General features: G+C 35.8%; 2 protein-coding genes across 2 annotated transcripts; one reads left to right on the top strand and one right to left on the bottom strand.

Moving 5' to 3' along the window:
• The first annotated feature begins 6430 nt into the window (after nt 1–6430).
• LOC131672100 (uncharacterized) lies at nt 6431–8593 on the top strand. Its single transcript, XM_058949059.1, has one exon. The coding sequence runs from the start codon at nt 6431–6433 to the stop codon at nt 8591–8593; it is 2163 nt and encodes a 720-aa protein (XP_058805042.1).
• Nucleotides 8594–8965: 372 nt separating this feature from the next.
• LOC131672072 (odorant receptor 13a-like) lies at nt 8966–12535 on the bottom strand. Its single transcript, XM_058949015.1, has 9 exons — nt 12477–12535; nt 11804–11923; nt 11537–11654; nt 11210–11471; nt 10635–10742; nt 10435–10525; nt 9303–9442; nt 9096–9225; nt 8966–9029 (listed from the first exon to the last, which is right to left on the bottom strand). Exons 2-9 carry the CDS (start codon nt 11879–11881, stop codon nt 8979–8981), a joined length of 978 nt encoding a protein of 325 aa, XP_058804998.1. The 5' UTR covers nt 11882–11923; nt 12477–12535; the 3' UTR covers nt 8966–8978.
• Nucleotides 12536–17025: the final 4490 nt, after the last annotated feature.

Genomic DNA, 17025 nt, shown 5'->3' with positions numbered 1-17025 from the left:
ATCAGCGTAGTAGGAATTCTCCGTTACACTGCTAAGAGATATAAATATATTAATTTATGTTAACATGCGAAGCCCGAGAATTTTGAAATTAGCGTGTTTTTGTTTTTGTTTCATGTGCACGAATGATATCCTGATCCCCTCCAAAAGAATCGATGGTGCTGACGGCATGTTGGGAAATAGTCCGTTGCACAGTGAGTTGCTCGTGACTAGATTTTACGGATACACTCGTTCGGCATCCACTACAGTGTACGCTCCCTTCATCTCCACTTAACACTAAGCGACTACAGGATCCGAAGGCAACTTTGGACACCATCGACGTTACGCTAATTCCTGGAGATAATGCAAGACATCAAGGAGTTCACCAGACTCTCAACGATGGACCTGACCGGGCCTGTCACTTAATGATAGACTATGCTACATGCACGTAAGAGAAATTAGTACTTATTGCGGGACACCCGCGCACATTTGTAAAAATTGTCAGGGCTCGTTTTCAAGCAATTAGCGTACGTGAATTAAGCAATTTCAATTATCATTGTATCAAGTTAGTAGGAAGGTGTAATTGGTTTATTTGAAATCCTCATTCGGGGCAAACTTTGAATATTTTTATTGTTGTTTTTTTCATAATTTTGATTCAATTTGTAAATCACGTAAGCAAATATAATAACTATTACAGAACATTGATGATTCAGTTGTAAAATAATTACAGTTATTTTCAGTACACACATTATTATTTTTTATTTTTAAAAACCAGTTAGTCACGTGCACTTTTTTGTGTTTGTTCATATAAACATTCACTTTTATATTCTTATTATATCTTTATATTCTTATAATTATTATTTTTATATGCTTATTATCTTCAAAGATTTCTTTCCTTAAACGCGTAACTGTGATGAACGTAAAGCTCTATGTTCTTGTTTAAGTTGCCGTAGTAACATGCAATTTTTGTCAATTAGTTTTTTTCAGCAGATTATATTCTGACAGCAAACTGGAAAGTCAAAAACAAAAAATTTCTTCATTCTAATCTTGTGTTAACCTTTATTCTTCTCATTGGTGACCCCGCCACTTTGATGTTTGATAACTTACGCCACAACAACAGCAATAACAAAATCAATAGCAGATCAACGTGAGTAGTATGTACAACTATGGCAAGAAGTAAGGATACCCTAGCCCGAGTCACCTGCAGTTCACCGTGCTTCCCTTTTGGTTTGACTGATCTATATAGAATTCATTACAAATGTAACTAATAAAATAAATAAATTTCATTATGTTATGTTACAAATAGAAACTGGAATAGTCGTGGAAATCGAGGATGTGATCAACAATCCTTCCGGAAACAACCCACACGCTTTTGTGCGCACTAAAATTATCGAACGTTTATCCGCATCAGAGAAGCAGCGCATGAAACGATTATTTGGTAAAAAGGAACTCGACCACCGTTTCTTCGTCACCTTCGCACGCTCACCGGCACGACTGCTATCCAAGATAACTTATTGCGTCAACTTGCACAGACAGTGTCAAGATAATCAGTCGTTCGTCGGATGCTTCGGGACTTTGAGCGATTGAGTCAACGGACAACGATGCACAAGCATGTAAGCAAAAATTGTTACAACGCTACGACCTAAATTATAATTTTTTATTTTCTTTTTTAATGAATGTACGACAATAACTTAAATAACAAACGAAAACATAGGGTCATAAATGTAAACGCGTAGTGTAAGGATAAATTAAGTTCAGCAACAGGTTAAGAAGACGTAGACTGCCGATAAGTTAAGTTTAGAAATAGCAGAATCGATCGATCGAAGTGATAAATTGCATAATGCTAGTAATATTTTATTGCCGAATACATTTAGATTTTAACGAAGAATACATTAATTTTAGTTAAATTCATTGTACAGTTTCCTCGCGTCTACTACACTCGTTGCTCTTCCGGGTATTTATCTATTCACTTGTGTATATTTGCATTACATATATTATGCAAGTTCGACAAAAGATTATAACGCATAATCCCATATCAAATATTAAAGAATGGCTAAGACGGAAACACAGTGAGATGAAATACCGATTGACTCAGAGACTTAGCGATTATACTTTGTAAAAGATAGAAAATAGATCGAGAGAGGGCAGAAAGAGGGACTCATCTGCGCGATAGAGCCGGCTAGACATTCCCACAGTCAGTATGTGCCGAAATGTCACCGAAAACATAAGCACTAGGGTCCGACACTTTGGTATGAGCGACATGTACGCACAAGCTTCGAGAGCGCGCCTTTGAACCCTTGCGTGCCTATCTGATTGCGCTTTTGAGTGAGCAATAATTCAAGACAGACGAACAACTACGAACATGCGAGGGATGTGTACGATCGAGCGTGTCAAATGCACAGCAGAAATGTACGTGCGTCCGCACATGTGTATGGGTGTGTATGCGTGGTGTGCCGTATTATTATATGTTTGCGCCAGTGAAAATGGGAGGGAAGGTCGGTCACCACGACACTCAGATACCTTCCTGAAATATTTTGAGTCAATAAGCGTAATTGAATTCGATCGAGTTTTCTCGATTGATTGAGCATCGCTGATGCTGTGTTCTGGTCGCTCCTGTATGCGCGGGTGCAGCAATGCATCCCGTGGTCTCTCTTCAAGGCAGTTTGGACATTTTCCAAGATTGCATTCAACTCCACTATGGGAAGCCTTCGCTTCTGCCTTGTGAGTCACATGCTTGCACGGGGATACCAAAGGGGTTGAACCGGGGCCGTTCGGCGGTAGTGCGACCAGAGGAAAGCGAGAGGAAGAAAATACGGGAAAGGCCCGAAAGGCTCCGCCTTCACCGATAGCGGGGGTGGAAGGAAGAGGACATAAAATACCGTTTTTGCTTCATAAAAAAGATAACGCGAAATATATGTTGTTAAATATCTTCTGTATGAAAGCAATAAAAGAAAGCTTTCAGCAAAAGTCGTATTGACTCGGTTATAGAAAGATAACTATATAGTGACCATGGACGTCGAAGGAAAAATGGGATCTTATAACTGCCTCCATCAAGAAAGCAATTAAAACCAAAGAAAAAGAGAGAGAAATACGAAGATGAGACTGAAGAAATCTCAAGACTGACAGGTTGAGAAATACTGTATCCAAAGGATTCTTCTGAATCAGGACAGATTTCAATAAAATAATCCTGAAAATAGTGACGCTGAGTGCTACATGCCATAAGGGAAATTTCATATTACGGTTTTATATTCGTACAGCTATAAAACAAAAGAGTTTTTAGTCAGTAGACGGCGCTGCGTTTCAACGATCTCATCAACAATGCTTGTTACGGTTTAAAAACAATTTTTACCTTACAATCCTTGTAAATACACACACATGCTATATAAGTTTCACCATGTTCTAAGTCATCTGAATTTGTTTGGATCGCACAAATACATCAACAACAACTAACTATAGTCATTTAAGTGCAAAATACGTAAAATATTCCGATCAAACATATTCAGTTATTCGATACGTCGGATAATTCAAGATGAATACTGATCAATTAACAGAGTAACTAAAAGACACTTTCTCTCCACGTGTTGGCCAGAAGTTTACCGTTTTATGCAAAAAAACTTCATAATTCTTGAACGAATTGCTGGAGACTTTATATTATTTAAGAGAAAACGCGCGCCCAACTTTCGTTTTTTTAATGTCCACCCGCGGTCCCAGCTACCCTTTCCTCGGACCTCGTGGGAGGGACTTGCCCTTTTGACTGGATTCTTCCAGTCAAAAGGGCAGTTTTCTCGCATTTCTCATTCAAGAGTATGCCTATATCTAAATAGTAAAGACACTGCAGACAGGCTGACTGAAAACAAGGCAAAAATTACTGTCGGACCTCATATTCTAGAAATCAGACCTTTAATTTCCAAAGCAAAGCGAATCATCATCTCAAATGCTTGCCCCATCATTCCGAATGAAATCATTCTCAACGAACTGAAAAAGCTCGATATCTCGCCTTGTTCACAAATAACATACATACGCGCAGGCTATAACGAACCCGGCTTTACACACGTATTAAGTTTCCGACGACAAATGTATGTAAATCCAGACGACATTGCTAAAATTCCCCCATCGATCTGCATAAACTTCGAAGGAACGAATTACTTCATTTACCTATCAGCCGAAAAACTAACATGCTTTCTTTGCAAAGAAGAAGGACATCTCGCAAAGCACTGTAAAAATACTGAATCAACAACTCAAATTTCTCCAGAAATAAACACTCAAGACATACCAGAAAATAATACGCTAGCCTCATCAGACATTCTTTCGCAGACACACGAAGCAAACACGCTTACACCTGAGCAATCCGCACAACAACAACAGTCAATTACTCCGAACTCTCATCAAGAAAATATTCTGGATATTAAAATGAATGAAATGAAACCTCCGCCTTCAATTCTTAAACGTCCGCTTCACTCGAATTCCATTACTTCGATAAGCACTGATAGCAACTTAAATAACTCAACCCAGGGTGTAAAAACAAGTAGAAAAATAGTAAAAAAAATCAGAACCAGCGAAAAAGTAAGAGCCGATCCGCAAGAGGTTGAAAGTCAAGTAAATCCGGCTAAAGAATTCATCAACAGTAAACAAACGGAATTTCCCATCAACTATGAAGAGCTCAAACAATTTTTAGTCGAATCTTTTGGAAAATCGAATATTCCCGAAATTGCGTCTAAATATACCGATAACATGATCGCTTTCACACAAATGCTTTTGGAAGTCAAAGAGAAAATTACTGATACCAACTTAAATAGCCGAATCGACAGAATTATGAAGCGTATAAATTCAAGTCACAGTGATACCGACAGCGATAACTAAATTTTCTCAATTTTCTTTTTGAAATGAATTCACAAAAAAAGTCTGAAAGTCGGAATTTACGAATCGTCTATTGGAACATGCGAAGTTTCCAGAAACAGCGTCAAGAAATTGAATCTATACTCACAGACTTGGACATATTTATTGGTGTTGAAACCTGGTTATCTCCCAACATCAGTGTACAATTTCCTGGCTTCATCACCTTCAGGCAAGACAGAACTCACTCAAGTGGAGGCGGGATTATATTCCTTATACGTAAAAACTTAGCATTTATAGAACTAGAAAACCTTATTTCTCCGTGTTAATCTGTTGAGTTATGTGGCGTACACATTAACAATATAAATCCTTCTCTCGATATAATTGCATGCTATCGAACTCCCGGTTTCATACTAAGCCAAGATCAATGGAATTCTATTACCACCAATATCCGACCAAATAGCCATTGTTTATTCTTGGGCGACTTCAATGTTCACAATAAAAATTGGAATTGCCGAAAGACTGACACAAATGGTATTAGATTCGAGAACGCCGTATTAAACAATTCCAATCTCTTTTTACATAATGCCGACTCTAATAGTCATTGGGACTCCCACAGGAACCTTTATTCAAATATTGATCTCATCTTCTCTACTGTCAATCTAAGTGACAAAACAAGTGTCTTGGCTCACGATGAAAACTGGGGGTCAGACCATTATCCCTTCTTTATAACTATTAATATAGATAAAAACACCTATGTTAAAAAGTCATTTAAAATCAAAAATGTCCGCACAGACTGGAATTGTGTTTATAAAAATCTTGAAAGCAAATACGAGCAATTTTTACTCGATCATTACGAATCACTTTCACCCCCTGGTAAATACGACTTTTTTACACACATTGTTATGGAATCCGTAAAGCTTGCCACGCCCACATTGAATAGTTCTGCAAAAAATGTAAAGATAACTAACCCTGTTCCTTGGTGGGACAATGAATGCGATAAAGTCAAAAGATTGCGCCGTGCATCATACAAAAAGTGGAGGATGTATCCGGAACTAGACAATCTCATTTTGTATAGAAAACACGCGGCTCTCGCTAGACGTACGTTCAAAAAGAAAAAAAAGGAATGTTTCAGGAATTTTGCCGAGACTATAAATTTCCACACTAGCCAAAATTATGTTTGGAATAAAAGCAAAGTTTTAAAAAATAAGTGGGTGAAAATTTCCAATAATAGTTCAAACCAAAACCTTCAATTCACTGAATGCATCCAAAAAATCTTGGACAAAATATGTTCTCCATATCGCCCAATCAACCCAAGCTTCATTCCAAAATGTAATGATAACGAATTTTTAGATGCTTACTTTGATTTTATGGAGCTAAATATTGCACTCGATGACAAAAATACGAAATCCTCTTGTGGCATGGATGGGCTAGATTTTGAAATTCTCCAGAAACTTCCAGTCAAATTTAAACTCCTTCTTGTCGACATCTTCAATCAAATGTATCAGTTTAATGACTTCCCCGCCTCATGGAAAGACTCCTTTATTCATTTCATACCCAAGAGCAATGACAAAAACGCCCTATATCGTTAACTTCTTGCGTATGCAAGCTTTTCGAAACAATGGTAAAAAATAGACTCCAATGGTGGGCTGAGCAAAATAATCTTCTTCCTGTTAGTCAACACGGCTTTCGTAAAGGACATTCGTGCTCGGACAACCTGTCAAATCTAACCCTCAAAGTCGAAGAAGCTTTCGTAGAGAAAAAAGAAGTTTTAGCCGCCTTCTTAGATGTACGCGGTGCTTTCGATAATGTCAAAATTGATATTTTACTTAATAAATTAGCATCAATCGGCTGCCCAGAGAAACTCCTAATATTTATTAAATTTATCACTTACGAAAGGCTAATATATTCAGATTCATGCCCCAACAACCCCAGACTTGCCACTAAAGGTGTTCCTCAAGGCGGAGTCTTAAGTCCGCTACTTTACATTCTTTATGTTAGTAGTATAACAGAAAACTTGCAAAAAAGCGTTGAAGTGTCACAATTCGCAGACGACATCGCGATCTACATCAAATTCACCTCGCTAAAAAGAGCCAAAAGCATAATTCAAAAAGCAATCCAAATTATTGAAAATAATCTCAAAAAGCTAGGACTAGAGCTTGCGCCAGAAAAAACTGATCTTATTCATTTCAACAACAACAAAATTCTTCCTGGAGAAACAGTAATTGAAGTTGGTCCTAACACCATAAAATCAAGTAAATCAGTTCGCTTCTTAGGAATTATTTTCGATTACAAGCTTTCATTTTTCCGACAAATTGATTCAGTTCACAAACGATGTTCCAAAGCACTCAACATTATTAAGTTCCTCTGTGGAACTTGGTGGGGAGCCGATCCCACCACGCTCCTCACCTTCTATAAAAGTTTTGCACGGTCTATAATCGACTTCGGATCCTTCATTTATTTTCCTTCTCGTAAAAGCGCTGTTGATAAACTCGAAAAACTTCAGTTTAGTGCATTGAGAAAAGCTCTCGGTCTTCGCGTGAGTACTCCAAAAAATATACTAATAGCTGAGTCTAAGATATCTCTTGAACACCGAGCATTTTACCTTTCCAACTGCTTCTTGGCTAAAACATTTTCTTGTCATGATTCACAGACCTTTAAATCAGTGAAACGCTTTTATTATATAAATAAAAAACACTCCAAAAAACCCAAAAAAATCATCAGTCAAAGTATTATCAACTCAATGGAACTAATTGGCAAAATAATTAATAAAGGAAAGACCCACTTGTATTGTCACAACTTTCGTGATCAAATTATTAACATCTCTGTGAATACTGAATTTGGCGAAAAACTGAAACATTCCTCCGACCCAAATAAACAAGTAGCTGATTTTATACGAGAAAATAGCGCCCTAGCGCTGTACACAGATGGCAGTAAAACCTCTCACGGCGTAGGAACCGCATGCGTTGCACTGGAAAATCATTTCGAAGTGAAAAGAAGAATTAACTCTCTATCATCGGTGTATACTGCCGAGTGTATAGCGTTGAGCGATTCGCTTGATGTAACCACAAATAGCGAGCATAGTAACATTTTCATTTTTTCTGATTCGCTCAGTGCTCTCACTTCTCTCGCGTCAAAAAAACTCAGTGTAAAAACTAATCCGTACATTCTCGAAATAAAAACTAAGCTAACGAATCTCTATCTAACTCAACCTCACAAGTCTATAAACTTTTTCTGGATTCCGTCACACCGAGGCATTGAAGGTAATGAAATTGCCGACAGCGTAGCAAAAGCGGCCACTGAATGCGAACTTACTGATGCAGGAGAAGTTCCTTTTACAGACTGTTTTGAAAGCTTCAAATTAACTTGCAAAAATCAAACTAAAGAAGTAATAATAAACCAAGCAAGCTCGACTGGCAAAAATTTTTTTAAAAACTTCTACAAGGAAGCGAAATCCCCTTGGTTCAGTAAATTCAAGCTAAAAAGGGAACTCATCGTCACAGTCAATCGCATCAGAAGTGACCATTACAGTTTAGCAGCATCACTTTACAAAATAAAGGTTGTAGATAGCCCATTATGTAAATGTAATCAAAATCCGGAAGACATCAGTCACATTCTCTGGCAATGTAATTTATACAACTCCCAAAGATTGTCCCTTCTGGCTAATCTCAAAAAGTTGCAGTATCAACTACCCTTAAATATAGAGTCCATTGTCGCGAACTCTGATGTCAATGCGTGCGAACATATACTTTCCTTTTTAAAAAAATGTAATATTAACATTTAAAACCAGCAAAATGTAAAATCCCGCAAGATTTATGTATAAATCATAACAAAGTTTGTATACATCATAACGAACCCTGTACATACTATGCGAAAATAATGTAAAATGTTCTGTATATAACACTTAAAAAAAAAAAAAAAAAAAAAAAAAAAAAAAAAAAAAAAAAAAAAAAGCCTACAGTATGATCAATTCAAAAGATTCTGTTTTCTTCGATACTTGAATTTAAAAGCACGAATTCACCAAATTGTAATATAGATAATTTAATTGGCGTATTTTAAAAAATGTATTTTATTTTTTTGTAAACTAGTCACATTATACAATATGTTTCTTTGTTTGATACTGCTGCATCATTTTTATAAGCAATAGTTATTTTAAGAATTTTTCGGCTTTATCTAGTTGATTTAAATACGGTGAAGTAGGACATGGAAGCTTTCATTACCTTTATAAAACAAAAAATATATATAATATATTCAGTTGATTCAATTACAGGTTAAATAATACTTACAGATGTAAAGTTTTCTAATGTCAGTGAAAAAAGCTTAGTTTGTAAATTGTTTGACTTCGAACTTCTCATTATCATAAACTTAACAATGTACTTAACTTTTTTAGATCCCAAGTGCCAATCAGAAGTACAACTGAAATTAATCGACAATTAATTATTATATTTATAAAATTAAATATATTCATATCAAATTGTACATATTGAACTTACACGTTATTAAAAAATATTTCACTTTCATTCAATAGTTTCTGCCCCAGGAAATTATAGCAAAACATATGAAATATCTGTGCTATAGTAAATACCGCAAATCTGTAGCAGTCCTTGAAACTGTCCTCTAATTTTATTAGTGTCTATAGAGTAGTGAAATTTAGTTATTAATTCAAATTATTTAAATGATAGTGAAGGAAAATATACATTCAGGTGGATAAGAAAGTCTAGATATTTAGTGAAGTATCACAAAGACATATACTTACGGATATGAATGATTTTCAGTGCAATTAAGGGTTATTCAGTGCAATATATTAAAGATAGATAAATCCTCTTGGAAAAAATAATCGGATCACTAAGCATTAAAGTATAGACTTGGAGTAGATTGAGAAAAGGGATATATAACCACTTTTCTCTAAGTCTTTGATGGTAAATATGAAATGAAATAAAAGAAAGGTAGAAAAAATATAATGGTGAAGTTAATAAAGTCAGTCTCTCTTTTCAAGTAGTGCGAAAAGCACTTCACTGTTTAGATCGAAATGTAAAGATGGACTAGAAAAAGTAAACTATATCTTTAACTATAACAAGTTTATAACAGTCTTATGAAATACAACTGTGTAATAGAAGTAGATATATAATTCTAATTAGGCTATGGAAATATCTCACTCAATTTGCAACGTGACTTAAAATAAAAGGACATCCAATCTCACTTCAAAACGAATAAGCCAAGCTGGTCGAGAGCCCATTGTGTTTAATTAAAATGATTTTTCAATATATTTTTTTTTTGGCTTCAATATATTTTTGTGTTGGCCTTATGGCCTTACGTTTCGACAAGAGTTTCAACTGTTGTCTGTTTACGTTGCAGTATTGTCGCGCGTCATAAACTTATACTCATGCAAACTAGATAATACGAAAAACTGATCACCAATTTAATTTTACAATTATAAAATAAATAATTTAAGTCAAACTAATAAGTAACGAATAAGGTAAATAAGTAAAATAATAAGATAACAAAAATTCCAACTATAATGATTCAATTATATGATGTAGCTGATTCATTAATAACTCAAAAACGATTTTCAGATTGATATAAAATCATACTTAAATGTACCTTTTTATTGCAACTAAAACTTACCACAAATCCTGTTATACTCATCAGTATTACAGATACTATTAGAACAAAGAAAAATGATGTACTGTAGATTTTATTTACATCGTCGCAAAATCTGTAAGTTAAATAATTATAGTATTTCATTATTTATTTACTTTATGACACATTAAAAGCCAATCAATTTAATAAAATATAATAATGATTATAATAATCATTATATTTACTCAATGATACTTTGATGTTGTAGTGTGCAATCGATAACTTGCTTGTATGTTTGATCATCTAAATTTTCTTTTATTGGCTTTATTTTTAAAATACTTCTGACCCGATATCTAAAATGAATTTATGCAATTACGATCAGTATTTAATTCATTCATGTTACGACTGTAGCTTTGACATTAATGAAAAGTGTGTTAAAAGTGCGTGACTTAGTGCACCAAATCCTAATTTGAAATGAATGTGCCAAAATTAAAGAACGCACAATAAAATTACAAGTAGGGTTATTTTATTGAATTATAGTTAGATTTAATAAAGAATTATTGTATATTAGTTAGAAAAAACGTATACTATACCCGTTGTAAGCAACGAGTTTGTTATATTTATTGCTGTTTCCTCATTAATTTTATGAATTTTTTCTTTAATACAACGAAAAATCATCAAAATAATAAATATATTTTCGTATCCTTTTATCAATTCAAAATATTATTGCGTTATAAAATAAATATGAGATTTTCGAAAAATGTTCTAAGTATTAAATATATAATTTCTTCTAATATAATTGTATTCATAAAATAATAACCCAAGGATTGCAAGCATTCCAGAAGCATGATGAACACAGTTACATAAAAAAATATCGTTTGCGAAAAGAGGCAGAATGCCAAATAGCGACGTTACGTAACCATGGAATAAAATGGAATAATAATATTTATGCTGATCAACGAAAAATTCGACAATATATAGAGCAGATTTTGGTCTTGATTCATTTAACGGTTTTACTAAATCCAAAATTACTGGCGTGAGTGGAGTACCCATGAACGATAGTAAAACAAAATAAACTATGCCTGAAAGATACATATTATTAAGTGCAAGAAAAGCTATATAGTTAAATAGAGTAACTCCTACCTACCAATATAACAAATAATTAATACCTTTCCTGAATCATAGAAGCCTCTTATAATTTTAATTTGCTCATTATTCTGCAATTGATTCCAGTCCCGTTTGATTTTTTCCAGTACTAATTTGATCTGTATTAATAAAAATATTAAAAACTATGATATGCATACATAACGTTAAATAATCTTAAGAGAAACTAAAATTTTTAATTGAAATGTATATGACGTGTAATTGTACGATTAATTACTTCAACTATTGATTTTCTTTACATATATCTTACTTTATGTTGGTTCACTACGCCGTTATAAAATTTTATAGCCATAATTATGTTATAGAATATATTTGGCAAACATTCCATTATGAGATCAAAGTTTTTTCTATATTCGTATGCTTTTATAACCTGAAAAGTATCGTGGGTGGACTATTATTTTAAATGTTGAAATTAAAATGAACTAAACAACAATAATAATGAATAAATTATTATCAATCATTTTAGCATCGTGCAACATAGTAGTGTGTCAGCTTTTATTTCATATAGCACAATCAACACAGATTTAGATATGTATAAGATTTGTATTGCGTTGAAAAAGTCAAGATCGGAAAATTTATTCATATTGCTAGTCAATAATATAGATAGAAATATATATCACTGTCACTGCAGTCACTATTTTTGACATTTTCTTGCAATGCATTAGTATCGTGCTTCATTCAGAAATTCTGGTGAATTTTAAATTGATTATTTTTAGCCAACTGTTCCGAAATAATAAACATTCTAAAATAGTTCAAGTATACAAGTCACGCAAAGAAACTGAAAAGACTAATTTTATGTTTTACATTTCATAAAAAAATAACGAGTTATTATAAAATAAATGTATAATACTATAAAAGAAAACTACGTAGCACAATGAAAAAGTATTTTCTTTTTTTAAATAACCAGTAAAATGATTGAATACCTCAGGGATGATTATGCTAGTATGCTGTATTATCCAAAAATGATGGAGAAATGTTGATATTACCCAGGATTGGTAAGGCCATTGCCCAAGAATGCTTAAAAATATTTTACTAAACATGTAATACTTGTCCATTCTGTATACTGTAATGTAATCTTTTATTTATCAATGTATAAAAACACCTGTAAACAAATTAATATTGAATATGTTCCGTATAAAACAGATGTGTATCACTATAAAAACTACACTACACCATATACTATCATCAGACTTTTAGCTGCGCTCAAACATCATACACCGTTCGCTTCGCTTGCATAAAACTGAATTCATACAACAGACGGTCGTATGTACAAAATAAAATCTATATAAAAATCTAAATTTTTTACACGACCCACATTCAATTATACATTAAAGTATGCAATTTTATGTTATCAAGTATATTTTCGTATGCGTATAACTTTACAAGAGACTTGTAAGATAATATACTGCAATTTAGTGACTGAATTTACATAAATGGAAGCATTAATGTGATGTTCTGTTAAAAAATACTTTTCTCCTTGTATAACTCTGTGAGAGACGTATAAGATAATATTCTACAATTTGTTACTGTATTTGCATAATTCGTTTCATTAATGAGTTATTCTTCGTTCCGTCCACTACAACGTTTTTAGTATTATTCAAGTCGCTTAAAAAATATACATTGTTAGGATTGCCTTTTATATTTGTATTTATTCAATCTCAAAAGTTTCGGTAAACCGATTAGTATTATTTACCAATCACATTAATGTCATTAATACAGAAAAATACTAGAAACGCCTTTATATTTGTCTTTGAAATAATATATTGTTATGTGTACTTATAACAATAAATAGTTACGTTTGTTGAGTGTCGTGAATGATTAATGAAAAATAGCGTAAAAAGCATTATATATTGGGAAATCCTCGGAATCATTAATTTTTTTTCAAAGTGTAATTAATTTTTGTATTTTGAAGCACATTATAGTTAAACTTATTTAGACATGATTCTAGATGATTAAAAGTGAAAAATATAACCGCGTTACTAATTTATATGAAAGTATCATTGCGTTATTATAAAAAATCGATAAATTAACTATTCGTCGAAAAAAAAAATTTCTCTGAAAAATTTTGTGATTGTATACTAACACTGTTTTAGAGTTCTCAGATCGCGCGACTGTATATTAACATTCCTCGAATCAATCGGATCAATATGTAAACAAAACTCTTAAGTTTTCTAGTCAGCAGTATACATTCTATCGAAAAAATTTCACAATATATTGATACATCGTATAAATTTGTTTGATAATATTATAAATTTTCAACTTTTACCAACATAATTTGTAAAATCATCATTTTTTCTGCTTTAATTTCTATTTTTCTCATTCATATACGATTCAATATCGCGTTTATATCAATGAGTTTCGAAAAGTTTTATGATTCAATATTTTTTCCAATACGTCATATAATGTTGATAAATTTGATCAACAAACAAAACCTTATAACTTTCATAGAACTGAAAATGTGATGTGATGCTTTTAGTAGTAACTTCTACAATGAATATACACGGATTACGCGATGTTTTGACGTGTAAGATAAAAAATCGGAGCTGTGCCGATGAAAAAAATACTATTTTGAAAAAAAGTTACGCGGATATATCTTCGAATATTTTATCTTCTAGCTTTATGATTTTTGATGGTACATAACTTTTGAAGGCACATTTCTGTTTTGTTTTTCAGAAAGCTACAACGCCATGAAATTGAAGTTATAAATTTTAAAGGCATCAAAAAGTTATGGACGAAAATGTAAAAATAAATTAATTATCCAAAACAGAGTGACGCTCATTAAAGTGTGGATCACGGTAAGACGTTGAATGGCACACTAATACCAATGTGATTACTTGAAAATCCTTAATGAGAGGAATATTTCCTGAAGTTTTCAAATCGATTCATAATGGCATTAAAAAAATATAGACAAAAGTCTAAAAAAAAATCAATGGTAACGCTTGAACACGATGCGAATTCTCTATAATTTTATTTTATTTTATTTTCTGTCAGACACGGCAGATAATTTTTCAAACGTGAATTATCATTGATTCGACTAGAATAACATCAAAACTAAAGAGTTACATACTTTATATTCACTTGAAAATATTTTTTCTGAGATAAAAAATCGAGTGACAGAGAAATTAACGGTTCCGTGGATTTTCCCATATATGTTCATGTGATATATTCTAATATGAGTACACTGTCAATGCAAGTAGAGGTATTGATCTCATTTAAAATAGAAAATTTGATTACAAATCACTGCTATAATCATACATTTGACATACACATTTATATTCTTTCTTTATTTATTAGTTATTAGTTACTCGTGTCTTAGAGCGATTTTGCATGTTTAACTATTGTATGTATTGATTTTTTTAGATTCATTTAGGGAAGATGCGGGTCTCAACCTAGGTCGATTAACATCTGACCTAGCAGCATAGCTATGCCGTCCGGGGAGCGGTCCAGCTCCTGGATCCGCGGAGAGCGTCGTGCGGTTGTACCTCGCTGCTGAAGACGCGAAAGGAAGAATAACAAAATGTGCGGTCGCCGAGCGAAAGGGTGCGAGCCGGTATTTAAAACGCAAACAAACAACGCGTGCGCGCCGTAATTCGCCTGTTATACAGCATACTAAAAATAAGGCAACGCCTTGTTACTAGCCAGCTATGCAGAGACCGATTACAGCTCGTCGCTGCCAACAGATCAGCGATCACCACTTACGGCCGCCGCATGCTCACGGTCGCCCTGGGCCTCCAGCGCGAATTTCGATGGACCTCCGTCATCACCGATGTTCCCACGCCGATTTTAAGTGCCGACTTTTTGGACAGTACGGGCCTCTTGGTGGACGTGCACCGTCGACGTCTCGTCGACCCTTCCACCTCCAAGGAGTTGGTTACCCAGCTGCGTAAGGTCCTTATCCACGGCGTTGTCGCCGTAGGTAACTCCACCAATTTGCGGTACCCCCCGCGCGGCTTACGACAAGCTGCTCGCAGAGTTCACGGATCTAGCTGAACCCTCGGAGAAGGGAGCCTCCCTTCAAGACACACTGGTCACGCACCGCATCGTCACAACAGGTGCACCGGTGTTCGAGCGACCGCGTCGCCTGTCGGGTGAACGACCGATTCAGCAGCGAAGGACACCGTCGACCGATTACTGAGGCAGCGAAATATATGCCCTTATTCGAGTCCCTGGGCGAGTCCTCTACACCTAGTGGCGAAAACTGCAGGAGGGTATAGGGCCACAGGCGACTTCCATTGGCTCAACTCCATCACGCTCCCCGATCGCTACCCGCTGCCCGTCATCGAGGATCTGCTTGAGGATTGCAGCGGCTGTACGGTATTTTCCGTGATCGATCTCCAGGAAGCTTACTTTCAGCTTCCCATGGCTGACGAGGACACACCGAAGACGGCGGTGACTACGCCGTTCAGCCTATTTGAATTCCTCCGCATGCCGCTCGAACTTCGCAACGTCTCGCAAACATTTCACGCTACTTAGACGACCTTTTCATTCGCTCGTCTTCGCACGAGGAACACCTCCGTCATCTGCGCATCCTCTTCAATCGGCTGCGAGAGGCCGGCCTGTCATACAGATTGGCAAAGTGCTAGTTAGGCCAGCCCAGTGTCACAATTTTTGACTACAAAGTCTTCTCGCGTGGCATCAAACCTCCAGAGCGCAGGTGACGGCCATTCGAGGCCAACCTCGGCGAAGAGATTACGACGGTTCGTGGGCGTCTTAAACTTCTATAGACGAAGCCTACCGCATGCTGCGCACGTTCAGGCTCCGCTTAAGGAGCTTCTCCGCGGACTACCTAAGAATAGCCGTCGCTCGCTAACCTTGAACGACAGGGCCGAACAGGCCTTTGAGGAGGCTCGACGTAGTCTTGCTGACGTAGTGGAAACAACCTTTTTGTCACCGACTGTGCCTCTCCAACTGGCTACGGACGCATCCAGCTCGGCGCTCGGAGCTGTGCTACAACAATTCGTCGAGGGTCAGTGGCAGCCGCCTATCGGCTTCTTTTCCCAGACACAATTGCCGACAGAGACTCGGTACAGTACAGTAGGTAAACTAGAAAGGCCATAGCTCAGAGGGGTATCGGCTCACTGAGTTGAGATGTGATTTCTGTGAGGCTCCCTTCTTTGAGCTGATGCCCGTGCATCTTCAGCTCAGCACTGTCAACTCACCTCATCTCCCTCCTACTAAGCTGAGATGCCCGTGTATTGTCGACTCACCCCCCCCCCCCCTCGACTAAGATACCCGTGCGTTCTATGCACTCCCCCTCCCCTACTGTACTGATGTGCTCTGATGCCCGTGCGTACTACGCACTCCCCCTCCCCATCCCGTACTATGTTGATGTGCTCCGACCCCCGTTCGTTCTATGCACTTCCCCCTCCCCATCCCGTACTGTGTTGATATGCTCCGACGCCCGTTCGTTCTATGCACTTCCCCCTCCCCTACTAATCTAATAAACTCTTGATGCTCGTGCGTTCTGTGTTA

Source organism: Phymastichus coffea, unplaced genomic scaffold (assembly GCF_024137745.1).
Source record: "Phymastichus coffea isolate CEN01 unplaced genomic scaffold, Cenicafe_Pcof_1.1 PCOF00142, whole genome shotgun sequence".
Classification (NCBI taxonomy): Eukaryota; Metazoa; Arthropoda; class Insecta; order Hymenoptera; family Eulophidae; genus Phymastichus; species Phymastichus coffea.
Note: the sequence above shows the minus strand (reverse complement) of the source record. Positions and strands in the feature narration are given on the sequence as shown.

Excerpts from the sequence above, each read along its gene's own strand:
- LOC131672072 (XM_058949015.1), bottom strand. The coding sequence starts at position 11,881 with ATGGAATGTTTGCCAAATATATTCTATAACATAATTATGGCTATAAAA. Across the intron at positions 11,655-11,803 it reads GCGTAGTGAACCAACATAAA|ATCAAATTAGTACTGGAAAA; the intron begins GTAAGATATATG and ends TTATTAATACAG. Across the intron at positions 10,743-11,209 it reads GGAATGCTTGCAATCCTTGG|ATATCGGGTCAGAAGTATTT; the intron begins GTTATTATTTTA and ends AATTCATTTTAG.
- LOC131672100 (XM_058949059.1), top strand. The coding sequence starts at position 6,431 with ATGGTAAAAAATAGACTCCAATGGTGGGCTGAGCAAAATAATCTTCTT.